The 27,079-nt window shown below is 38.1% G+C and overlaps 1 protein-coding gene across 1 annotated transcript in view; it reads right to left on the bottom strand.

The window, feature by feature from the left end:
• The window catches only part of DOCK2 (dedicator of cytokinesis 2), a 442,819-nt gene that overhangs the window by 287,537 nt on the left and 128,203 nt on the right, over positions 1-27,079 (bottom strand). The window contains exons 25-26 of the mRNA XM_049775655.1: positions 16,709-16,779; positions 13,535-13,641 (exon numbers count right to left, since the gene is read on the bottom strand). Of these exons, the coding sequence (XP_049631612.1) occupies positions 13,535-13,641; positions 16,709-16,779 (178 nt within the window). The remainder of the gene's footprint in view (positions 1-13,534; positions 13,642-16,708; positions 16,780-27,079) is intronic.

Raw genomic sequence — 27,079 nt, 5'->3', positions numbered from 1 at the left:
CTCAGTGTAATTTAAACCATCCATGAATGTAATTTTATAGAAATAAAGCCTAAATGTTTAAAGTAAACATAAAAGTCTTTTAAAGAATCATATTAACTCCCTCAGTATGTCTAACATAATGCATACAAACTATCCACTTATACAAATACATAATATATCCATTGCATAGAGCATAATCACAATATTAGAAGAAAAGATTTGAAGAGATAGTACCCACTGGTAGGGCCATGTCTGGTATGGCAAACCCAAATTCAATACCCAGCATCCCCTACAGTTGCCAGGAGTTATAACTGAGCACAGGGATTCAACTAATCACTGCTATTTGTTGCCCAAATTCAAAAACAAACAAAAAAATCCCATGAAACATGGATGAAACTTAGATCGAAAAATACAAAATCTGCCTGATTGTATTATTTTGTTTTAATAAGGTAAATGACAAAAGTCTAATTTTTTTTAACCCCAAACAGTTCATTTGGATTTCCATTAAAGAAACAATCTTGGATTTCTGTCCCTCAAAATCCATTTGCTCTGCATCATATAATTAGAAGCTGTTATTCTAAGTATTTTTTGGAAGTTCAAGGAGAAGGTTTTTTTCTTTGATTTTATGCCATTTTCTTAGCCAAAAAAAATAATAAAAGACCCTTTTAATAAATGTCTCTTGGACTTGTTCTGCCTGCAGCTTATTAAATCGTTGTCTTCTCTGATTCTAGATCTGAAGGTTTCTGAGATTGAATTCTGTGATCAGTCACGTTAAAAAGTGAAGAGATGTGAGGCCCAACCCCTTCTCAGATCTCCAAGTGTGGAAGGACATTTTGGAACTGAATGTGGCTTTGTAACACTGTAGATAGGACGGTCAAACCCCTATTTAAAGACCTTTGATGCCTTCAAATGTTAGAAGAAAGGGAAAAAAAACCTCAGGTTCTCAAAACTCAATAGCTCTATTTAAAAGAAAATAATTGACAGTACCATCCAATTTCCCTTTACCCCTTTCACCCTCTATAAAATGGCCCAATTCCTCAGCTCAGTCGTTGTTTTTTTTTTTGGTTTTTTTTTTTTTTTTTTTTTTTTGGTTTTTCGGGCTACACCCATTTGATGCTCAGGGGTTACTCCTGGCTAAGCACTCAGAAATTGCCCCTGGCTTGGGGGGACCACATGGGACACCGGGGGATCGAACCACGGTCCTGATCCTTGGCTAGCGCTTGCAAGGCAAGCACCTTACCTCCAGCGCCACCTTGTTGGCCCCCCCTCAGCTCAATCTTGACATCTAGAAATGTTGGGTAATGGTGACATGTACAGTTACTATGTGTGCACTTTGCCAGAGCATAGACTCACTCTGTTCTTGAAAGAGAAGACTTTTTTTTTACAATGTTGTTTTTATTTTTAGTTTACCTTTTTTTAAGTGAGTGAGAGAAAGAGAATGCCAATCTCGTATAGAGGCAAGGGGTGTGGGGGAGGAGGAAGATGAGGAACATTGGTGGTGGGAATGTTGCACTGGTGAAGGGAGGAGGTGTTCTTTTTTACAAACCAAACTACAAACATGTTTGTAATCATGGTTCTTTAAGAGATGTAAACCAAGCCATGAAAAATAATGGATACATGGCCATGCAGCTGAAAACTAGCAATCTCAGGAGGAGGGCGTAGACTCCACACTGCTGAAACTGTGCTTGCTGGATACATCACCCACCATCATTGCTTAGCCTATGGCCCTGCTGCACCAACCCTCTATGACTCTCTGTAAAGACACCGATCTGACCAAAACTCCAAGTACGCTGGCATTTGGGTTGATATCACCAGGATTTTTTGGGAGTAAGTACAAGTTCTCTTCTTCTACGTTTTTACACTTCTGGAAGACCTGCCAGCCTAAAACATGCCTTATCAAAACGACAGTATCAGCAATAATGTTTGAATTCCTGGACTGTGCAGCCACATTCATGGTTGTGCGACAACTCTATTTTTGTTTAATACTGTCATTTCCATATGAGCACACCAATTTAGATGTCAATGTGTAGTTGAAGTCACCTAAGGTCCAGAAACAAGTTAAATAACAGAATGGTCAACTAGCAACAAGAGCTTACTAAACCTTCTGACAATGACTTGATTGGAGATAGTACAATAATTTCCACAACTTTGCTTGTTGCTGTACTTCTTTAATTTTCATTTTCTTCTCTTCCTTCTTTTTTTCTTTTATTTCTTTTTAAAATAATTTTGTTCCCACTTATCTGGAAACAAGTATATTTTTGTGTCCAGATAAGTGGTCAGTTGTTGTGTATGTAAATATTTTAGGGGATTATTATGTTACTGACCCTACTCTGATCAGTGATTGTGCCCTACCCTAGGGTGTGACTTGGCATTCTGCCCCCATCCTAGGGTGGTACCTGATTCTGCTTCCACCATTGGGTGGTATCTGATACCACCATTGGGTGGTACCTGATTCTGGGGGATAAAAACAAGGGTCTGTGGAAAGCGAGAGGCTTTTTGGCTGGAATTTATGCTGAGTCTTTGGACTTCAGTCTTGTCCACCGAATAAAGCTAATATTTCCACAAGCCTGACTGTCTGCGAGCTGTTTACCCGCCGTCGGCTGGACAGGGTGGCAGACATGTGCTCCGAGCTGGAGGGGAAAGACCTCATCCTCCATCCCTCCATCAGTCAACCCCCTCAGGGGCTGACTTGCAGCAGTCAGTATTACAATCAACTATGTCAACTATGTGATACATGTGATACATAGAATAAACTTTATAAAAGGAAATTTGGGGGTACAGTATATGGGAGAATGAGGTTTAGACACTAAACAACGGTACAACAATTTAGCATTATCAAATCAGAAAAATGACTACAAATCAGAAAATGACTTTATAAATTGCATATTGTTTAGTGCTCAAAGAGCACTGGAAAAATTCAACCTCATATTGTGAGCTACAGAGGTTAAATGACTTCCTCAAGATCATGCAACTGTACAATAATTGAGGTAGTGGACACTGTTTAGCACAGTTCTAGAAGCGTTCATCACAGATAGGCTACAGTTGCTGTTGATGGCATAATATTATTCAGATGTTCTTCCTTACATTCCATGCCCTTTTTATACATGCTCTTTTTATAATACATATGAGGAATATACAAAAGGTTCTCTACAGTTCCAAACACTTCTACTACTACAAAAAGATATCATCTGGAGAAACTATTTTCTTTCTGCACTAATAAAGAGAGTTTAAGCAGAAGTGTTAGGTTGTGGTTTGTAATTCCCAGCATGTAATGTTATATGGAACCTAATTCAGGGTAATTCCCCTTTCCTCACCCTTCTTGCTTCAACTAACACAGAGAAACTGCACAATATATGTGAACCAAGAATTGACTCCAGACTCCAATAGTTCTGCCTTCAAGTGTCCAGTGAAGAGCCATGGCCTAGAAATGCAAAATGACACTAAAATGGAGAAAGAAAATTGCCCAGTGGCACATGGAACTGGGAACAAAGTAGATTTCCATCTTACTCTATCAATAAAACACAAGATATATAGATTGTAATTTGTAGATTAAACATAGAATTCTTAGTAAAATATGAATTTCTTAGTCCTTGGGATTAGTAAGGATATTATAATCAAGGCAAAAATATCTGACTGTACAAATGATTATTACATTTGATTTCTAAATATTAAAAACTAATGTTTGAAAAAATACAACTTAAGTAAAAACTTAAGACAAGCTTTCTTTTTTTTCTTTTTTTTTTTGGTTTTGGGCCACATCCGGCGGTGCTCAGGGGTTACTCCTGCTATCTGCTCAGAAATTGCTCCTGGCAGGCACAGGGGACCATATGAGACACCGGGATTCGAATCAACCACCTTTGGTCCTGGATCGGCTGCTTGCAAGGCAAACGCTGCTGTGCTATCTCTCTGGGCCCAAGACAAGCTTTCTATAAGGAGGAGATATTCACAATATTGACATTCTTCAAAAACAATAAGGAATATTATACATAATATAATACAATAATGTAATATAGTATCCTGCACACCAATAAAAGAAATAAAACCATACCAATATAAAAATGAACAAATTACATAGACAGATATGTCACGGACATGAAATACAAGCAGCAAACATAATTTTTAGCATAAGTGATGATGAAGAAAATAAAATAAATTTCAGTTCTGATATATTTTGTGCCATTTTTTTGGTCAAAATAAAGGAGACAATTTAATTTTTGAATTCACATTTCTGGTGCTAAAGGGAATGTGGATTCAAAGAATCTTTACTGCATTACTAGTAGGAGTATAGGCACAACCACTTCTGGAAAACAGATATTAAATGTTCATATTCCCTATAAGCAAGAAAAACTACTTATGGTTATGGGTCACAAATAGTCTCGAGAACATTCAGAACAGACATTTACTAAAATACTCTTGGTATCAGTAAAATACTAGCACAACCCAACTGCTGGAAATAGACAGTTTAGAATATTCTTTTTTAAAAAACATTTATTTATTTATTTATTTAATAGGTTTTGGGGCCACACCCAGCAGTGCTCAGGGGTTACTCTTGGCTCTGCATTCAGAAATCACTCCTGGAATGCCCGGGAGGCCATATGTGATGGGCTCATCATGGGTTGGCTACATGCAATGCAAAGCCCTACCCGCTGCACTATTGCTCTAGCCCCCAGTTTGAAATATTCTATAACTAGCAAAATATTGGGCCAGACTGATATTGCAGCAGTCAGGGCATTTGCCTTGCAAACTTCCAATCCAGGTTTGAGCCCCATAGTCCCCTGAATACTATCAGGAATAATTTCTATTGCAGAGTCAGGGGTAGGGCCTGACAAAACAATTAAAGTGAATCTTGAACCTTGAGCATGGATAAATATTAGTTAAATATAAGGAGGGAGGGGAGTAAGTTCACCCCCTATTACTCAGAGTTCAGTACCATTTTTATACACTTAAAATAACAGACCATAATAATATATAGAGACATAATCAAACTGCACAGAAAGACAAGCTGTAGAATGATTGATAAAAGATGGAAGAAGTGGTTTCTTTCATAAGGTTAAAGTGATGCTTAAATGATTGTTAAATTTCTACTTTCTGCCTGAAGTAGTGACCGCTTGGGTGTTTAATCCAATTTTAAGAAGTGAATATGTGAATAAATAAAAGCAATCCTTTATATGAATCCATGGTGAGATGGATTAAGAAGCAAGTACTCTGATCCCAGAGAGATCACTCAGTGGGCTAAATACATGTTTTATAGGTAGGATGCTCAGATTTGATCCTTGACATTAAATGGTCCTTTATGCTCTGCTAGGAGTGATTTCATAGTATTGATCCAGGAGTAGCACCACTACATGTGGTGCTAAAACACTGTACATCTAAAACTCACCTATGATGAAAATTGTAAATCATTGTGCTTAATAAAAGAAAAATTTAAAAAAAAGACAGAAAAAAAGACAAAAACTACTAAGATTCCAGGGTCAAACTGCTACCACAGAATACATAGCCTTATGTATGAAAACTTTAATACATACTGTAACCTCTAGTTTGTTGTGAGAATTTAATGTATATTATATATTCTATTGACCCCTGATTCATGGCTAGCATTTAATAAATATGTCTTTTCCTTAAGAAGCTGTTTTCATTATTTTTCCCATGGCCACTATTATATGACAGATATAGTAGTTGACATTTAATAAGCAATAGTTGCCCAAGGCTCTATACTAGGTGAATATATATTATACATTTATATTACATATATGTATATATAATCCTTTTTGTGATAAAGAAAAGCAAAACATGGAGAAATTATTTGCTCAAAGGAACAGAGAAAGTAATTGATCTGGTCAAGAGGAAAAACAAGAATTATATGAATCTAAAGTTTATATTATTTTTGCCCCAATGCCAGGAATGGAACTCAGAGCTTGGTACATGTAAACCTTGCTTTTGACCACCCTGTGTGATCGCTAGCTTCTAATGGAAATATCTCTGCTCTCGGTGCAGAATGATGAAGGCGCAGGGATGTTACATAAATTCATGACGCAAAGTAATAATAGCTCCAGTGAGAGGTCCTTTCTCCCCAGCCCAATGCTAGGATTAGAAAAGATAACCTCCCATTGCTCTGGGCCCAGTTATCTAAACCCCTCTCCCCCACAAAGTTGCCCGTGCTGTTATAAACTGAGATTCCAGCAGCTCTTACTACTGTGGGCAACAGATAACAGGGGAGAGAAGGAAATGATGTCTTGATAAAAGGAAAATTGGATATTTTGTGTTCAAAGGATAGTTTTTCAATGAAACTTCCAAGAGAAAAAAATCCATTAGCTTTAAGTAAATATTGGGAAAGTTTCACAACATTTCTTTCAGGTCTCCGTCTCTGTCTCTGTTTATCTCTCAGAGTGAACATTATCTCTGCACTTCTCTGTTACCATTTAGTATCTCTGAATCTCTGTCTCTAGTTTTCCCTTCCTCTCCCTCTGTTTTGGAAGTTGAGAAAAGCGAGCAATGCAGATCCTAAAGCCGTTTACACTGAAGCAGATGGTGCATCTGATTAGCATCAGACTAAAAAGACACATTACTTAGAAATTAGGTTCTCATAGGGACAAATCTGTTCCAAAGGCGCAGAAGGTTTGCTTTTCTTGTAGACTCCCCCCCGAGCTTTCTCAGGGCATAGCTATTCATCCTTGCTATCATCATCACCACCAGGCAAGTTTGAACTTGGATTGGAGAAGACAGCAAATTAGTCTCCTGAGAATTCTCAGTTCTCATATTGCTGAACCCTGAAGTTACTCACACGGAGCATGCCTGTCCCTTTGGGACTTCTGCGGATGGTCACCCCTGATTCTCCCAAACCCCAGGCCGACTGGCCACATTATGCTGCTGCATCTGTACAACAACTCAATCAGACTCATTACGTTACTATTCCAATTTTACAGGTAAGGAAAATGAGAATTCCAAGAATTAAGACATTTATTTAAGATCATAAAACAAATAAAAGGTCATAAAACAAAGTTGCTTAATGGAGGTTGTCCGCATGAAAGGAAAGAGCTTGAGGAGAGGCTTTGTAGGCCAGAGTCCAGGCTCTATACCATCAATAGTAGCAATCCCCAGGCACCAAGCTAGGAGGAGTCCCTGAATACTATCAAGGAATGTGACCCCCAAATCTAAAAGCAAAAAAGTTACCCCTTTTCTAAAGGATCCTCCTAAAACAATCTGATAAAATCATTGCCAAAAACGTGCTTAAATGCCTTCTGGGCCTTATGCTTGGTGTCAATACAAATGTTCCAGGCTGTAAGTACAAGTTACTGTCCCTGACAATACTCCAGGCATTTTGCATATCTGGCAGTTAAATGAGCAGCCACAAAGCAAATCACATCCCTGAGGCACAGGGCACTTTACAGGGAGAACAACAGGAGAGATTTCACTACAGTGCAGACTTGGCAAAGTGATCAAACTTACCTTTTTAAGGATATAAAGAGAGATATTCACCCATGAGTCCCTGATGTCCAGTGAGTGCTTAAGGACTCAAATACTGTTCATTTGGACCAAGAGGACTTAAAGAGGAGTGAACTGGTTTTGCTTTGGAATTATTTTAAGCTAGGAGTTTACTTAGCATCAATACAGGGGGAAAGGATAAGAGTGTACTAGTCCCATATGAACCATGGATGGACAAACAACTCTTTGCAATATCTTCAAAATAGGCCCAGAAAATACTGATTACCTTTTATACTCTGTATTGAAAGGATGCAATTTGAGCTGTCCTACCCCCTAGAGATGGCAGCAAAGGTGCCCACCCTGTGGACCAGAAGGAAACGAACAAGACTTGTGCCTTGAGAAGAGTGCAGCCACGGAGTGGAGCAGCTAGCTGTACACATATCCTCTAGATAATGAATCCTATCATAACATGTAGAAAATGTCATACTGCAAACACAGTAACACAGAACACCACCATGCTTAGAGAATGAAGATGGTATCTCTGCAAACCAAACAAATACTGGCCACTTATATAGCCTCTCTGATAAAGATGTTAGAGAAGAAATCTGAAGGATGGTTTAAAGAACTCAAAGAAATCATGGAACAAAATAAATGAATAGTAAATAATAATCAAGAGGATATGAAAGTATAAATGAAAAAACTTCAAACTGAAATAACAGGGTTGGTAGGTAAAATAAAGACCTCACTGGAAAGTCACACCAGCAGAGTAATAGCTGTTGAGGACAGAATCAGTGAGCTGGAAGATGAGATGCATTAACAACTCCATTCAACAGGAGAGGTTGGAAAAGAGCCTTAAAAACAAATGATCAGGGGGATGGGGAAAAAAACAAAACAAACAAACAAACAAACAAAAAAACCAAATGATCAGATGATGGAAAAAAATCCTCAAAGAATGTAAGCAGATGAAAATAGAAGTCTGGGATAAACAAAATAAACAAAAACTAGGTAGGCAAAAGGAAATAACAAAGCTTAGAATAGAAATTAATGAAGTGGAAATAAAATAACAATCTAAAAGATCAATAAAAGCAAACATTGGTTCTTTGAAAAAAATCAACAAGATTGATAAACCACTAGCAATACTCACAAAGAAAGGGAGGGAAACTTAATAAACCAAATTAGAACTGAAAAAAGGGAGATCACTAAAGATACTACAGAAATTCAAAGGCTAATTGTTGGATTACTGGTCCCACCCTTATCAATATTCATACTCCACCCTAGGGTGTGATATGGTGATAAGATTACTGGATTATTTACTACTTATTTCTCTCCAATCCTAGGGTGTGGCCTTGTTCTTCTGAATATAAGCAGGGATCTCAAGAAGGCAGGCTCTCACTCTTTGGTCTTCCTCCACTAAGCTGCTTACCTTCTTAGAAGCTAAAAGCTTGTGTGTTGGGATTCATAGCTAGAGTGTTGGATTTTCAGAATCCATTCTTGTACTGCTTCACTGTGTGTATTATTTTCTGTGTAAACATTTGCTTCCAGACCCATGTCTTACCAGATTCTTATTTTGGAACCTGGGGGTCTGGTTATAGATGTAATCGGAGACTACTTTGAAAAACTCTATGCCATAAAACAAGAGAATCTGAAAGAAATGGATAAATTTTTGGACTCTTATAATCTTCCACAGTTGAACCAGGATGATCAAGCAAACCTAAACAGACTCATCACCATTGAGGAAATTAAAATCTTAATAAAAAGTCTTACCCAAAACAAAAGCCTGGGTCCACTAGTGAATTCTTTCAGAACTTTCAAGTGGACTTACTGCCAATTCTTTTCAGACTCTTCCAGGAAATTAAAGAAACATAAACACTCCCCAATTTTTTTAATGACAATACCAAAAGCAGAGAGAGATGCCACAAAAAGAAAACTACAGACCAATACCCATGATGAACACAGATGCAAAGACCCTCACCATAACAATCAGGTACAAAAGATATATGAAGAGCATCCAGATAGGAAAGAAAGAAGCTCTTACTGTTTGCAGATGACATTATACTATTTTGTTTTGTTTTGTTTGCTTTTTGGGCCACACTTGGTGATGCTAAGGGGTTACTCATGGCTATGCACTCAGAAATCACTCCTGGCTTGGGGAACTATATGGGATCCCCGGGAATAGAACTGTGGTTCATCCTAGGTTAGTCATGTGCAAAACAAATGCCCTATTGCTTGCGCCACTGCTCCGGCCCCATTATACTATCTTTTAAAAATCCTAAAGACTTTCCCAAAAGCTTCAAAAACAAAATATTTGAATATCAATGTGGTAGGCTACAAAATTAACATGCAAAAATTCATGGCCTTTTTATATACAAATAAAAATAAAGAAGAAATAGACGTTTAAAAAATTCCATTCACAATAGTGTCACCAGAACTCAAGTACCTTGAAGTCAACTCAACTTAAGAGGTGAAAAACCTATTCAAAGAAAGCTATAAAACACTTCTTCAAGAAATAAAATATAACATAAAGGAATGGAGATATATACTCTCTTCATGGTTGGGAATATTAACATAATCAGAATGGCAATACTCCCCAAAGCATTGTACAGATTTAATGCATTCCCTTAAGAATATCCAGGACATTCTTCAAAAAAAGTGCATCAAACACTCCTGAAATTCATTTGGAGCAATAAATGCCCATGAATAGCTAAAGTAATATTAGGGAAAAAGAAAATGTGAGGAATCACCTTCCTCGATTTTAAATTGTGCTACAAAGCAATAGTCATTAAAACAGCCTGATATCAGAATAAACAAAGACTCTGATAAATGGAATAGACTTGAGTATTCAGAGAATGTTCCCCAGATATACAATCAATTAACTTTGATAAAATGGTAATAAATACAAGGTGGGGCAAGTAAAGCCTCTTCAAGAAGCGGTATTGGACAACTAGTTAGCCACATGCAAAAAAGTGAGTTCTAACCTCTCTTTAAAACCATGCACAATGGTTTTAAATGGCTTTAATCCAAATGGATTAAAGACTTGATGTCCGACTGAGACAATAAGGTACATAAAAGAACACATAGATAAAATACTCCATGACATTGAGATTAAATGCATCTTCAAGGAGGAAATACCACTGTTCCAGCAAGTGTAATCAAAGATAAACAAAAGGGACTACATTAAACTGAGAAACTTCTGCACCTCAAAGGAAACAGTGACTAGGATACAAAGGCTACCCATGGAATGGGAGAAATTGTTTATCCAATACCAATCTGATAAGGAGCTAATGTCTAAGATATACAAGGTACTGACAGAACTCAACTTAAAAAATAATCTAGCTCCATCACAAAATGGGGAGAAGAAATGAACATGCATTTTCTCAAAGAAGAAATACAGATGGCCAAAAGGCACATGAAAAAATTCTCCACATCACTAATCATCATGAAGGTGCAAATCGAAACATCAGTGAGATATCATGTCACACCACAATGACTCACACACATCACAAATAACATGAACAACCAATACTCGCATTGATGTGGGGAGAAAGGAACTCTCATTCACTGCTGGTGGGAATGCCATCCAGTTCAGCCTTTCTAAAAAAAACAATATGTATATTCCTCAAAAGACTGGAAATTGAGGCCCCATATCATCCAGCAATACCACAACGCAAAAATGCCCTCCACACTTCTATATTCAGCACAGCACTATTGACAATAGCCAGACTCTCAAAACAATCCAGAATCCAGGTGCTCAACAACAGATAAAATGGCAAAAGAAACTGTGGTACATACACAGTGGAATACTATGCAGCCTTAGGAAAAATAAAGTCATGAAACTTGCCTATACATGGGTGAACATGGAGACTATCGCACTGAGTGAAATGACTCAGGTAGAAAGATAGAAAGAATGGTCTCACTCATCTGTGGGATATTAGAAAAATCCAGAAACAACAGAGATGATATGAAGCTCAGTTGGAGCACTAACTGCACTGACAACTACCATGAAAATTATAGCAAGAAAGATAATCAGAAGTCAAGGAGCAGAGGTGTTGTGGATTGAAGGACATTAGTGGAGGGAAAGTTGCACTGGTGAAGTGTGATGTTCACTGTATGACTGAAACCCAAATATGAACATTTCTATAACCAAGGGGATTAAATAAAGAAATTATATAAAATAAAGAAAGGCTGAAATTTTGCAACTATGTATAATATTAGTCTTCTGTCAGATAATTTGAACCAAAGGGACCTTACCAAATCCAAGATTTGGGAAACAGAAGGAACAGTGAACACCAACTGTATTACCTCCCTGTGATCATGTAACCCCAGAGCCATCTTCAGACCCAGCCCAAGAGTTTTGAGTCCAGTAAAGGAAGAGAACTGCCACTATTCACCCAATCCTGGATGGTTTCAGGAGTCCATATGTACTCCACACTAAACATCCCTGAATAATGAAGGGGATCCAAGCAATATTGTCTGTGCTTTTCATTTGGTATCATGTGTAGTTGGAGTTATCTTTGTCATATCCTAAGGGCAGAAATCATCTCTATCTCTACAGCGATGCCTCCTAAAATCCAAGAAGAGACTCCCTATGCAGAAACAGGCAGGTTTAATTCAAAAGTAAGGGCAGGCAAAAGTAAGGGCAACTCAACGACCACTGCTAAAGTCACAACTTGGAGTCAGAACATGGAAGGTTTATTTTAAGGAAGTCCAGATTTAGCTTCCGATGACCTTACATAAAGCACCATGTACAAATGAAGCTCATTTGCATAGCATTAATTTGCATTCACACACCCAGTTATATGATCCAGAAACCACAAACATAAACACTTTCCTCCTCAAATACACTGCTTACCCTTACTCCAAGTGTAAGACTCAGACAGCAAATATGGATATACCATATGAAGCAGGTATTGAAGAAAAAATAATTTTTACAATAAAGTGGTTCCTGAATATTTCTGTGATTACCAGGCATTTTGCATAAATATTCAAGCTCTGCTCTGTATAATTATGAAAGGTGAAGGTTCTGCTTTCTAAGACCTCTTGATTTTTGCAGTTAGCTTCTCATGTGGCCACTAGCACCATATGGAAAAGAGGAACTTTATATTGGAAAGCATTGGACTTAGGGTACAGAAAACTGTACTGATATCCCAAGCTCACCTGTTTCACCCTCACAGTTGGGAGTAATGGCAGAGTTGTGGAGGTAAGAAGTAATAGGTATTGATGCTTATGTCCTCATTGGATAGATCTGGAGCAGGAGGGATGGCTAACTAGCTCACTTACCTCAGAAATAAGAGAATCCAACCCTTGTCAGAAGGGTACCAAAGATCTGTTTACAAAATCTGAAGAATCTCTGATGCATTCCCAGACCCACTTTGTCTTCTACTCTTTAAGAAATGTCATTAAGTGAAGACAGGACAGATGGATGATATGTTATTATGTGAGTAAGAGCAAAACTAATGTTTGCACACATGGCACACACGCATTGGATGTTCGTACATGGAAGCAAACACTGAAAACTGTACAAACTTTTAACATTTCACATTTTGATTCAAGATTCAAGCAAATAAAATAATAGCTTTTTCTTTGAAAAATGTAATTTTAAATGACATTATTAATGACGTTTTTATTAAAAAAATCAGCTTATTTTTATTCGATCGGAATCCTAACATGGATTGCACAAATTCTCATTTTAACAAGTTCTCCAGATTATTCTTACATTTATTGAAATCTTGAACTTCTCCAAAATAGGTTTTTGTACCAAAAAAAACCTTATCTACTTCCGCTGAGTGAAGGACATCAAATGCAAAGCATCTTAGGGGTATAGAGTGGAGGAGGGGTAGAAATCTTACGCATAATAATCTAAAATATCTGCCTCCAAACTTACTTCCTCATTAAACATTCTCAGGAGAAACAAACAATGCAACCTAAGCTCTCTTAAAAATCAATTTAAAGTTTGATATCTAAGTTGTCAGCTATTTTACTTTTCACTTACTCAGACCAAGGGAGTTGTTAGAACAGTTTAGTACTTTGGCAGAGTGATCTGTCCCACTGAGCAGGGTCCAAAAGACACCAACAGGAGAGGAGAAACTGAGGGGGAGGTGGTCTTTTAGCTCCTTAGCTGGTCTTTTGTACTTACCTTGCTTTTTAAAGAGGTTACTCTGGACTATCTCATTCATAGACTGGATTTTCTGTTTCTGGAGTTTCACAGGGGGAATGCAGGTATAGAACTCATATAGTAGTTGGCTGAGAGCAGAAAGAACAAAAGTGCAGAGAGATAGTTAAATCAGTTGTCTCCCACTTCATAGCACTCACCACCTATCCTGGCACTATCAGTTCTGTGGAGCCAAAGGTGATAGACATTTTCCCATGGTTCTCCAATTCCTTGCAGGTGTCTGGACCGCCCTTTAGGATAGTGTTCAAAGAGAAGTAACAGCTGACAAATAATACTAGCACTTACTGTATTAGCACATTTCTGTATGACATTATTATGCCATTTAAACTTCACACTCTCTTAGTATATTCAGCATTTGTCCCAATTTTACAAACAGAGAAGTTAAGGTTTAAAAAGGCTAACTCATCTTCCTTAGGTTACACAGAGAGGAAGGAAGAAAAGAAGGAATAATGCAAAGAAGGAAGGAAGAGAGAGAAGGAGGGAGGGAAGAAGTGAGGAAGGGGAGAAAGGGAGGGAGGGAGGAAGGGAAGGAGGGAGCGAGAAAAGGGAGGGATGAAGGGGAGAGAGGGTGAGAGGAAGGGAGGAAGGGGAGGGAGGAAAGGGAGGAGGAAGGAAGGAAGGAAGGAAGGAAGGAAGGAAGGAAGGAAGGAAGGAAGGAAGGAAGGAAGGTAGGTTTAAAACCAAGTCTGTACTTTATTACTTTATTTTGGGTTTTGAAACACACCCAACTGTGTTCAGGGATCACTTCTGACAGGGTTTGGGGAGCCATATTTGGTACCAGGGATCTACAGGTTTGAATGTTTTTACCATTCCAATTTATTTATTAAATATTTTTAGGCTTCAAAAATGCTTTTTTTCTTTTTAGTTTTGGAGCCACATTTGGCAGTGCTCAGGGCCCATTCCTGGGTCTGAAATCAAGGATCACACCTGTAGGTGCTTGAGAGACCATATGTGGGGTCAGATATTAAATCTGGGTTTACTACTACATGCAACTCTGGCCATCAAAGTGCTTTATGATAGATAAGACTTAAGATCAAAAGCTATTCTTAATTTTAAAAAACAAGTCATGAGACAGAATTAAGACATATATACAAAAGAAATGCCTTTTTTTTTTTTTAAGAAAACAGCTTTTTCAAAATAAAATTAAAAAATTATGGAACCGGAGTAGTGGCGCAAGCTGTAAGGCATCTGCCTTACGTGTGCTAGCCTAGGATGGACCGTGGTTCAATCTCCCAGCGTCCCATATGGTCCCACAAACCAGGAGCGATTTCTGAGAGCATAACCAGGAGTAACCCCTGAGCATCACCAGGTGTGGCTGAAAAACCAAAAAAAAAAAATTAAATTAAAAATTTCTGACGTGCAAGGCACTATTCTATTAACAATAGTACAAACCACAGTGTCAAAAATGAGAGAAAGAGGGGGCGAAGTGCTTGCCCACGCCAGCCTAGGACGAACCTAGGACGAACCTTGGTTCGATTCCCTGAGGTCCCATATGGTCCCCCAAGCCAGGAGCGATTTCTGAGTGCAGAGCCAGGAGTAACCCTTGAGCTTTACTGGGTGTGGCCCAAAAACCAAAAAAAAAAAAAAAAAAAAGGAGAGAAAGAGAGATAGAGGAACAGAAAGAAACTAATCCCTACCCTAGAGACAGGCAGGGAGTGTAGTAGGGGTGAAAGGGAAATGGGAGACATTGGTGGACAGAAGGGTACACTGGTTAAAGGTGGTGTACATTCTATCAGTGAACGTCAATAATGAACAATTTTGTAACCATAGTGCTTAAATAAAAATTAAAAAAATAAAATTATAGCTACTGTCAGTTTTGCAAAAAAAGTTCATTCTTTCAATTGCTCATTGAACAGCACTTAATATGTGACAGGCGATGCAAAGAGTGGAGAGGAGACCATGGAAAGAAATTCAGTTGCATTGATTTAATATTCTAGTGGCTGTGAACAAGCAACATGGAAAGAAACTAATCAATACAGGGCACTATATGTAATGAAGAAGTGAATAGGGAGTTGTGTCCCAGAGTAATGGTATAAGAATCAGGGCAGAATTCAATTAATTTACACTATTATTATGTAACTTTCCTGAGATCATTAGTATGAGATCTGAAAGACAGGAATCAGCAGAAATTTTCCAAAGATGTCATTGAAAGAGGACATGAGTGAGAACATGGATGAGATACAAATAAAGTCTGGAATATAGGTAATAGAGTGCTACCAATATTAACCTCCTGGTGTAGGTTTAGAAGCCATAGTTATTCTTTTTGAAAGGTGAGTGAAGGATATTATATCCTTCACTTTATCCTATCTTTATCCTATCTCACTTTCTCCTATCCTCACTTTATCCGATCTTTGTAATACTTCCAAATCTCAAGATATTTTTTTAAATAAATAAGTATTTGAATCACCCTGAGATACACAATTTTGAAGTTGTTTATGGTGAGTTTCAGTCATACGATGTACAACACCCTTCACCAGTGACCATTTTCAACTATTAATGTTCCCAGTTTCCCTCCCACCTTCTCCCCTGTCATCTCCCCTGTCTGCCTCTGTGGCAAGCAGATATTTTTTGTTCTCTTTCTCTCTCCTTTCCTCCCTCCTTTCTTCCCTCCTTGTTTTTCTTTTAGGCACTGTGATGTGACAATATTGTTGCTGAAGGAGTATGCCTATTACTTCATCTTTCAGCATCTCGTTCTTTTCCAAAGTGATTATTCCCAATCATCACTGTCATCGTAGTTTCTTCTCTGCCCTAACATTTTGATATAAACATTTAAAGTCTTTATGTGTCCTCTTAGAACCTCGGTGAACTTAAGGAAAAAGAGAAAGAGAAAGAATTTACAACTATAATGCTTGCAGAGCAAAGATTGGAAACCCCAAATAACCTCTAAACGATTAGGTGGCATTCACACCAAACACCATTTTTTTTAACTTGTATTCTGCATTATTTATATAATCTAAGAAGAATACTCATTTTCTATTTGTTTTTACCAAAATCTGGCATAACTGAATCAAAATATAACCATGTGTCCTTCCTTGTCCTCCTCACTGAGGACCCTTCTTGAACTCCCTACAAGAACTCTTCTCTCCTTCAGAACCTCTGCTTGTCAACAAAGCACAGAAAAAACTCATAAACTCTCACCTGAGTAGTTTTGCATCAAAGACTGTTTCCACATCATGGAGGACAGATGGGATGTATTTCAAAGCTGCCACCTAGGTGGAAAGAGGAATAAACATGAGTGATGCTTACATCCAACAACTTGGCAAGAGAGAATGACCCTGCCTCCTGGGCACTGCTACAGTAATTCAAGGCTGTAAGGAGACTGAAACATTAGCTTGTTCTTCTTTGTACCACAAAAGTCAAGTCACAATTTCTATCTTCAAGGAGACAGCAAAGTATAGAAAGGTCACAGACTTTGAAGTAATATACCTGCTGTCAAATTCTGGTCCTATTCCTTGGAATTAGTCAGATTTGTGCAAATCACTTAACCTCTGATACACCAATTTCCTTGTCTGTGCAATAGATAAAATAACACCTATTTTTCAAGGCTTACGAAAATCAAAAAATAATATTGGAGGATGTAGCAGATTTTGTATGCTTAATATGAGCAACATTTATCATTACTGGAAGATGTCATTTCTGAATTAATTTTCTGGTGGCAAGGAAAGTTTGAGTTAAGTTACATTTTCTCTAGTCAGTTTATAAGCCTTAGTAGGCACATTTTTGTCAACACTAGCTGGGTAAGATGAGTGGGATTGTTTATTTATTTTATGCAACTGTTGCAGCAGAGGTATAAGAAAACTTAACTCGGTGGCAAGGAAATGGCCCAAAAGAATGGAGTGTATAGTATTCACACAGGAGCACAGGGTTCAGTACCATAAGTTATGACCCCCAGTCCCTCACAGGATCCTAAGCACTGCTAGGTGGCCCAAATCACGGCTAGGTGGCTCAAAGAAAAACTTAGTTGTCCCAATATAGCACCATTTGAAAAGCAGAAGGATATATTACAATTTTCCAAAAAAGACATGCAAATCACATGGCTGGATATTTGAGAATATAGTGGAAGGATTATTTTCTTTATATTTTGAGTATATGCTTCCTAGCCAATAAACATTGTTCCAACAATATGACCAAAATAAAAAGTAAAAATTTCTTTTTTAAAGAAAATATATTCCTAGAAATACAGAATTGAGCTGAATTTCTTAGAAATACACGAAGTTATCTGAGGGCTCTCAGAGGGACAGACATCATTTTGAACACTGCTCATAGAGTATCTCGTTAAATCTTATTACAGACCTACCAGAAAAAAAATGCTCTTCCATTGATAAAGGCCTGTGTTGAATCAAGATTTACTAAATAATCCAAAGGTACCAAGTAAACAAGTGGGAGAACCAGAGTTCAAATTCAGATAGACTACTTTCAGACATTCCTTGTATTTTTCAGCTACATGCTCATATGACTCAAATAGCAACTGCTTCTGTGCCTTCATCATTTTTTCCTTGACATTTACAACTTTGAAAAGTCAGTAACATGTTTGATATAAAAGAAAAATTATCACAAATAATAGCATTACTGAGATGCCACATCTCCATCTCTGCTACAGCCCCCAATTCCCCAGAAAAACTGCCAACATTGTTGGGAATTTCCTTTCAGATGGTCTTCTATACAGGAAACTGGGTATATTGGCACCTGTGTACAAATGTGAGTAATTTATACCACTCTGAATCCTGCTTTTTTTTTGGGTAGTTAACCATCTACCACTAGGATTGTCACATGTCACTTCACAGAACATATTATTCATTTATAGTCAGAACTTAACCATACCCATATGGGCAAACCATGATTTCTTGAATATTTTCTATGTTGAAAAACTCCATGTTAGCATTATTGTAAAAAGATGGTAAAAATTAGTTGACATACATACATGTATGTGTGTAAGAATCCCTGGAGGGAAAGACTGCTTAAAGAGGAATTATAGACCCAAATACATAATAATCTCACTCATTTGTGGGATATAGGGAAAATAAAAGACAGTTTAGAGATGATATTCAGAGATAATAGAGATGAGGATTAGAAGGACCAGTCAGTCCATGGTATAAAGTTTGCCACAAAGAGCAGAGAGTGCAGTTAGAATAGGAAGGATCTACTGTATTTTCTGGCATATAAGATAACTGAGTTTATAAGATTACCCCCTACTTTTTCTGTTAAAAATATAGGTGTGGGGCTATATTCACCATATAAAACTAATTCTCTTTTAATGCACACCAACTAGAAACTAAAAAACATAAAACTTAGTTTCAATAAGGAAATTTCAATTCAAATGCTTGTCATGCATAAATTTATCTGGAAAATTGTCACTTATAAACATAAAGCTATTTGTCATCAAAAATGTAAACATAATACAGTGATCTACATTGAGAGCAGGGCGAGGGGGCTCCTCCAAGAGCAGCTGGCTAAGGTGCAGTGATTAATAGGAAAGCTAGAGGGAGACAGAGTGCCTCCTCTGTGTTCCATAAAAGCTGAACAGAGGGATGCCTTTGTAAAGGGTAAATATAAGGGGGTGCAAATCACTCATGCCTGAAGCTGGAGTAAGTTTCAACATACCGGTGTATAAGACAACACCCAACTTTTAAGAAGTTTTTCATGGGTTAAAAAAATTGTCTTATAAGCCGGAAAATACGATACTATGAAAAGAATATTCATGGCAATCCCTTCCTTAGCAGTTGTGCAAACTGCAATGTCAAAAAAGAAAAAAGAGAGAGAGAAGTAAAATGCCTGCCCCAGGGGCAAGTGAGGGAGAGGGAAGGAGAGGAAAGAGGACAACAGGGAGGGTAAGAGGGAAACTGTTTACTTTGGTGAGGGAAATGAGCACTGATAAAGGTTGTTATAAATTGTATAACTGTAACTCAATCATAAACAACTTTATCTCTGGGGAAAAAAACTGTAGTTTTTGGATACCTTGTAACCAAGGTGTCTAAATTAAAATAATAATAAAATTAAAAAATATATGCCACTCACACAAAAAAACCTGTCTCTACAACATGGAATTATGGGTTGGCGAGTGAAAGGGAATCTGGGGTCAGTGGTAGTGGGAGGAGGACAATGGAGGCAAGAACATTATTTGCCTAAGAACCCACAACCACATAAATAATGGTGTCTAAATAAATGAAAAAAATAATTTAAATGAAAATGAATAAAAGTTACATAGCCAGTTTGGGAGGGAAGGGATTAAATAAATAAATAATAACTAAAACCTTGTCGTCTTCCTGGGAACTTTGTTCTTTCACTGCTGCTTCTATCTTTATGCTCATTTATACCACATTATACAGAAGATAATATTGTTATGATGTTCACTTCATTCTCTATATATATCTTAAAATCCATCTTTCTATCTACGCATATATATCTTTATACATTAGACTGAATAAAATATACAGAGAGGGCCGAAGTAATAGCACAATGGGGAAGAGAATTTGCCTTGCATGCAGATGACCCAGGTTTGATCCCTGGCATACCATCTGGTCCCTTGAGCCAGCCAGGAGTAATTTCTGAATGTAGAGCCAAGAGTAACTCCTGAGTGCCATCAGGTATGGCCCCCCCAAAACAAAACTAAACCAAAACACAGATATATGCCTCCACATGTGAATAAATCAGAATACTGAGCTCGGGACTGTAACTTGGATTGAGGTGGGGGAGTCCAATATGCAGGAGATCCTCAGTTCTGAACCCAGCCCTGTTCCACATGCAATCCTGGTGGAACTGCTACTCAAGGTTCCTGGTTAAAACAGAGACCATCCTAATGTCCTGTAACTAGTGTGTGTGAGCCCTGACAAGCATCAAAACTAAAGTGTGTGAGTCCAACTAAGTGTGCAAGCAACTTTACCAGTGGGGTGACCCCAGGTCACTGCCACAACAAAGGAGAGGGAAGGGAAAAATATTAGTTAAAAAAGAAAAAATTGTAATATTAATCATATTGCTTTAAAATGACAGTTGTTAGTGAACTTCTTCATACATGTCCAGGGCTTGGCATGTATGAGTCCATTTCAATCTTGTAACTGCAATGGGTCGATTATACTCACCATGGAGAAAACTAAGGACAGAGAAGTAAAACATTTTGCTTGAGAAACACTTAATAAGCAACATAGCCAGGATAAGAACCTGATTTTTTTCAATTGGCTCCTGATTAAAATGTTCTGCTCCCAGCATCCTACTATCGGAAAGATGTCTTTCTTGACACTCAGAGGTTTCAATAGGAGAGAAAGAGAAACTAGATAAAGCAACATCCCTACTTTGTGAGGCTAATTCCTGAAAAGAAGGTCTAGTTTCTTTAGTATCTATTATTTTAAGGAACTTTCCCCCAAAACACCAGGTTTCAATTCTTTCATTTTAATAAAGGATTGATGGTTAAGGTCCATGAAGCTTGAATAATCAACATCACAGATATTCACCACAGAAGGACCAAAAACTTCCTTCACAGCTGTCTGAGGAAAATAAGGACATGCAGGCAATTCTCTCCTCCTTTCATTTCAGGGAAAGGAAAAAAGAAAGGACCATCAGGTTTTAGAATATGCACATATCCTTTCTATTCCTTAACATTATGCTGACTCCTGAGACTTGGCAGGAAGCCAGAGACAGCCCAGGTGGACTGTACATACCTGTGTGCCTTGGGTAGTTAATTGTCTGTGCCAGTTTTCTCAGGAGAATACAGGAAATAAAGGTGCCTAATTTATAGGGTTCATGAGAAGATGAAATGAATAATTTCAATAATCAACAAATACCATAAATATGGCACATATAATTAAAAGAGAAAGAAACTGAAGGTCATTTCATGCTTTGAGGTGAAACTCCATCTGTTTAAATATTCCTACCTCTGAGCACTCAGCAATTAATTGGTGAGCCGCTTTTTTTGTTGTTGGTTTTCGTTTGTTTGTTTTTGGGTCACACAAGATGGCCCTCGGGGGTTACTCCTGGCTCTGCACTCAGAAATTGCTTCAGGCAGGCTCAGGGGACCTTATGGGATGCCTGGAATCGAACCACCATCCGTCCTAGGTCAGCCGCATGCAAGACAAACATCCTACCACTGTGCTATCTCTCTGGTCCCTGGTGAGCCACTCTTATTTGGCTTTGTTTGTTTTAGAGGCCACATACAACAATACTAGTCCTAGTCCAGTGCTTGGGTAAATCCTGATGGTGCTGGTGTACTGGATGTACTGGGTATTAAACCAACTAATCCTTTAAGCAATCTCCCGTGGGCCACATTAGTGCTGGAGTAATAGTATAGCTGGTTGTATATAGGGTGTTTGCCTTCCATGTGGTCAACCTGTGTTCGAACCCCTGAATGCCAATAGGATTAATTCCTTAGTGCAGAGCCAGTAGTAACTTCTGAACATTACCAGGTGTGGCCCAAAAACAAATAAAAAAGAATGGACAACATTTCCCCCTTAGTTAAGATATTCTAACATTTTACATATATAAACAACTATGAGAGGAAAGAAAGAAACATTGTTAATGAGCTTTCCTTCATGACTATGACCCAACATCTGTCCCTGTTAGCTGTTGTTCATTGTTGCTTATTGTTTATCCACCTGGCATTCTACCAGAAGATGTGGGTCTTTAATCAAACAACAGTTTTTCTCACAGTGATTAGAAACAAACTCTGGACTTGCACAGCCAGGATTCAAATCCCAGACTTGCCACTTCTTAGCTCTGGTTAAGTTACTCAGCCATTCTAAGCTTCCTTTTCCTCATCTGTAAGGTAGAGATAAAAAGAATGGTTGCCTAATAAGGTTATTTTTATAAAACTCAAATGAGATGAGAATATGTATAAAACTTTTGCTCACTATTTGACACATAACAAATGTTAAATCACGGAACAGTGGAAAGTACTGTACATTTTTCGATTCATTTAAGCAAAAGACACTTGAGTTCTACCAAGTGGCAGCCTCAGACATAGAGGACATAAAAGATAAAGTCCTTTGATTAGTGTTTATCACCCAGGGCCAGCTGGTCTCCTGTAAGCCCCAGGAAATTATAAGGGGCCACAGATGAAAGTCATGTAAGTGGAGAAGCAACCAGTAGGAGAGGAATACTACAGGAAAGAAGGATGTGAGAAGGAAGTCTCTGGGGGGCCAGAGTAATAGTATAGTGGGTAGGACACTTGTCCTGCACATAGCCAATCTGTGTTTGATTCCCAGCATTCCATAGTGTCACCCAAGATGCCAAATGAGTGTTCACTTATTTCTCTCTATACCATCACACTGGAGTATTATTATGGCTCTATACAATGTCACCAAATAATCTTTTTTTTTTTTTTGGAAGGGGGTTTGAATACGTGGAGGTTTTCAGAGCTTACTCCTGGCTGTGCCAAGGATCAGTCCTAGCATCTCAGATGATCAGATGATCATATGGGGTATCTGGAATCATACCTGAGTTGACCACATTCAAGAATGTAAGCATTCTACCTACTATACTATCTTTCAGGCCCTAAATGCCCCTTTCTAATGCTTCACTACACCCAAATCAAGAGTTGGGTGATTACCCTTTCAATCTACCATTTGTTTTATCATCAATGTTTATGAGGCCAAAGCAAACAAGGATTAAAAGCATATAGCTCATTATTAAAAATATATGTAATACCTCAATCTAACCTACTCTTTGTGGCATAGAAAATAATATTAAATCTGGAGTTAAGAGACCTGGTGTATTCAAATCCTAGTTTCACCATTGTGGACAGGTACAATACAATTTACAGATAATTATTTAACTTTATGAGCTTCCTGTGAGCATAGAGACTAGTTTCTTATAGATTTATGGCAGGATGAAAAACACTATGTGCCAAGAGTTCAGCTTCATGCCTGGCACATGATAGGCATTCAACCAATGGATATACTTTTTAATGTCCTTTCTACCTTTTTGAACTGATTGTCTTAAACTTTCTAATTTTAGGTGAACTACTGCTAATGCCAACTCTGAACAATAAGTAAAACTTCAAGAAATAATCCACAAAGTCATATAAGCCTTAGAAGTGAGAAAGAACTTACTTAAGTCATGTAAATCACAATGGAGAGAGATGGCATTGAACCAAATGTGCTCTTCTCTGAACTAAGGCAGCTGTGAGATAGGGTTCCATAATAAGCTGCTACCCAGCTAGCCATATGACCCTGAATGTTAAACCAGAAATGCCAATCATTGGCAAAGTTCTAATCCACCACTTAATGCAGAAACAGATCACAGTACTCTTTCTCACTGTACCCACAATGCAGGTTCAGAATAAGACCCTTGGTACCTTGTCTTTGCGCTAGCTTTGCCATCCAGTTTTTCTCATTACATAGAGTCCATTCTTCTTTGGAATTTATTCTCCCTGGAATTTACATCTGTGATTCTTAATCTAATTGAGTAACTAACTACATATTCTAACATCACTCAGCTAGTATGGGACACTAATAGGAAGCCTCAAGGGACCAGGTGAGAAGCATAAATATGCCCTCCATGTTCCATTCAAGTAAAATGGCCAAAATACTATTACTTCATTATGATGTAAAGTAGGAATAGCAATAATGAAACAAAACGGTTTGTTTAAACTGAACTACGCAACATGCACTATACACCAAGAGTTACATTCATTACTTTATTTAATTCTTGCACTAATCCTTCCAATTATTAGTTTTCATTAGTCTTTATTAAGCTTAATGGAGCTTCAGGAAACTGAAATGACTTATCCAATGTTACGTGCCCAAGTGGGGATGCCCAATTTCCCACCCAGTTCTCTGGCTCAAAATCCAAAGCTTCCAAGCTCATTCGTCTGTAGCAAATATCCAAGTCTGCAAAAACTTCTTTTGCAGTGTTTTCTAGTATCACACAGCCTTATTCCCTCTCTTCTCATTTGCCCATTTCTCACACTCCAAACAGTACTGACATTTTTCAAATGACATTGCTTTCCATATTTGACTATGATTTCAAATTCTTTTATTACTTTTCAGCAGCCATAGAAATGGTGGAAAGCATCATTGATTTCATGCAAATTCCTGAAGATAAATTTGGTTCTTAAAAGCAAATTGGAAAAAGAGATGAAGTCCCTTCCATGGCTTTGGGGTGGAAATCTACAACGAGAAACCAGCATAATGTGCTTTGAGTCCCAAGGAAAACATGGCATTTCTAGCAAATTTATCCAGACAATGTGAACTTGAATTAAGATGACTATGTCCAAACCACAGTCTTCCTATTAGCTCTCCAGACCTGTATAGCATTATAGTTTGCATTTTTGAAGGCTATATTTATTGATCCTCACACTAACAATGAAGTCTTATAGATAAGGAAATTTAGATGCTAAGGAGTAAAATGCACAGCAAGAAATTACACAGATGATAAAATGATACAAAACAAACACACAAAGGGATTATACAGATGATAAGAAACTTTGTTGGGGACTGTTTGTGGTTGGCCAGGTCTCCTGGGTACTATCAATGCTAGCTAAGCTTTGTTCCTTGATTCCTTTCTTTTACTATCTTCTATCTTCACCTGCTTATTTATTCCCTCCACCTCTTCCTTCATTCCCCCAAGATATATACAGTTCAAATAAAGAACCGAGCTGAGTGGGGAAGAGTGTCTTCATGTTAACCTGCCTTTTTTCAAGCTCACAAGGTCTCTTTCTCAATGCCCCTTTACCTCTCAGAAGCATCTGCTAACCTTTATCTTCCCCACCCAGTGCTTCTTCCTGTGTATAATCTTTCTTCTTCCTTACCCTTCTACTTCCTGAGAGTCTACTTAAGCCCTTACAGAATGATAAAATTTCCCCCACTGCAACCAGCTATCCACAGTAGTTCTCACCGGATATCCTAATGCTGTCTTTCAATAGAGGTTCAACTATGTCCAATATAATATGATAAGCAAACAGATTCGGGTTCTTATTGATGTTCCTCACTCTGTTCCCTGTTCCTATCATTCTCTCACTTAAAAATAATGAAAATTTGAAGAATAAGTGTATTTTTTGAAGGGGTTGCTCCTGGCTCTGAGCTCAGAAATTGCTCCTGGCAGGCAGGCTCAGGGGACTATATGGGATGCTTGGTTTGAACCTGGGTCAGCTACCTACAAGGCAAATACCCTACCCACTGTGCTATCACTCTGACACCAAGGAGATGATTTTTTTATATCCATCTAAAGGGAAGGCCAAGTGCATGCTACCAGGCTAATTCCAGAGAAAACACCTGTATTCTGAGTAGGTGCTACATGACAGTATAAAGAACAATACAAGAGCCAGAGAGATAGCACTGCGGTAGGGCATTTGCCTTGCATGCGGCTGACCAGGATTCGATCCCCAGCATCCATATGGTCCACTGAGCCTGCCAGGAGCAATTTCTGAGTGCAAAGCCTGGAGTAACAACTGAGCATCGCTGGGTGTGCCCCCCGCCAAAAAAAGAACAGCACAATGCAGGAGGTCATAACAGACTATTTAGATCCAGGCAAAAAAGATATGACTCTTCTGACCATTTACTAAAAATGAAAGCCTGAACAGCCTGTTTCAAGTCTTTGAACTTTACTCTCTTCACCTATAAAGCACAGATCTTAATACCTATCCCAAGGGCTGCTTGTTCATTCATTGCACAGATATTATTAAGCATCAGCTATGTATTATTGACAGAAGATACAATAATGACCAGGAAAAGCCTCAACTACACACACCCCACAGAGATTCCTTTTCTTTATTACAACAAAGCAAACTAGAAGAGTGATTCTCAAATTTTGTCTTACAATGAAACCCACTGGGGAGCTTTTGAAACTGCTCTAGCTCTGGTCACACTCCATACTGAAGAAATTAGGACTGGTGGTGATAATTAAGCATTCAAATTTATTAAAGATCCCCAAGTGATTTAATGAGCAAAATGTGGAACCTATAGTGTTCGCAGCTGCTACTGCCTAGATAGACTTCTGCCTCTGTACTCTCCCAACCCTTCTAGCAGAACGGCGCTACTCTCTCATCCTTTCTAACCTGAGACTGGAGTACGCAGGCACAATGTGTATTTAAGTTAGTAACTAAAAGGAGAACTGTTGATTAAAGGAAGTAATCTGCATTAACTCACTGATTTACATATTCACAAACCATAAACGTTCCTTCCTCGTGCACATTTTGTAGAAGTTATGAAGTCTCGTGAGACATTCTCTACACTACTAAACTCCTTCTCAAACATAAGGTTTCTTAAAGATATAAGAGATTGCAGATTAGCATCATGAACCACTTAATTAGAGGCCTCTTCACTCTGAAGTTTTCCTGGGTTACTGAGGAGACTCTCAAGTCCCAACTGGGGACTTGAATACATGTGTGGAGAACAAAAGGGGAAAGATTTAAGAGACTGCTCCTCTCACCATTATAAGTACAACAGGTTTGAACCATTTCCTTCGAGGTAGGAAAAACTTTAGAGTTATTTTTAAAAGGTCTGTTACCTTCATAGATAAAAAACAACAAATCTGCTTTCATCTGCCTTGAGGAGGCCTTGGTCTTTTAATTCTTGTACCATG

The sequence above is a fragment of the Suncus etruscus genome, chromosome 6, assembly GCF_024139225.1.
Source record: "Suncus etruscus isolate mSunEtr1 chromosome 6, mSunEtr1.pri.cur, whole genome shotgun sequence".
Classification (NCBI taxonomy): Eukaryota; Metazoa; Chordata; class Mammalia; order Eulipotyphla; family Soricidae; genus Suncus; species Suncus etruscus.
The sequence above is the reverse complement of the archived record's forward strand: the minus strand, read 5'-3'. Positions and strand labels throughout refer to the sequence as shown.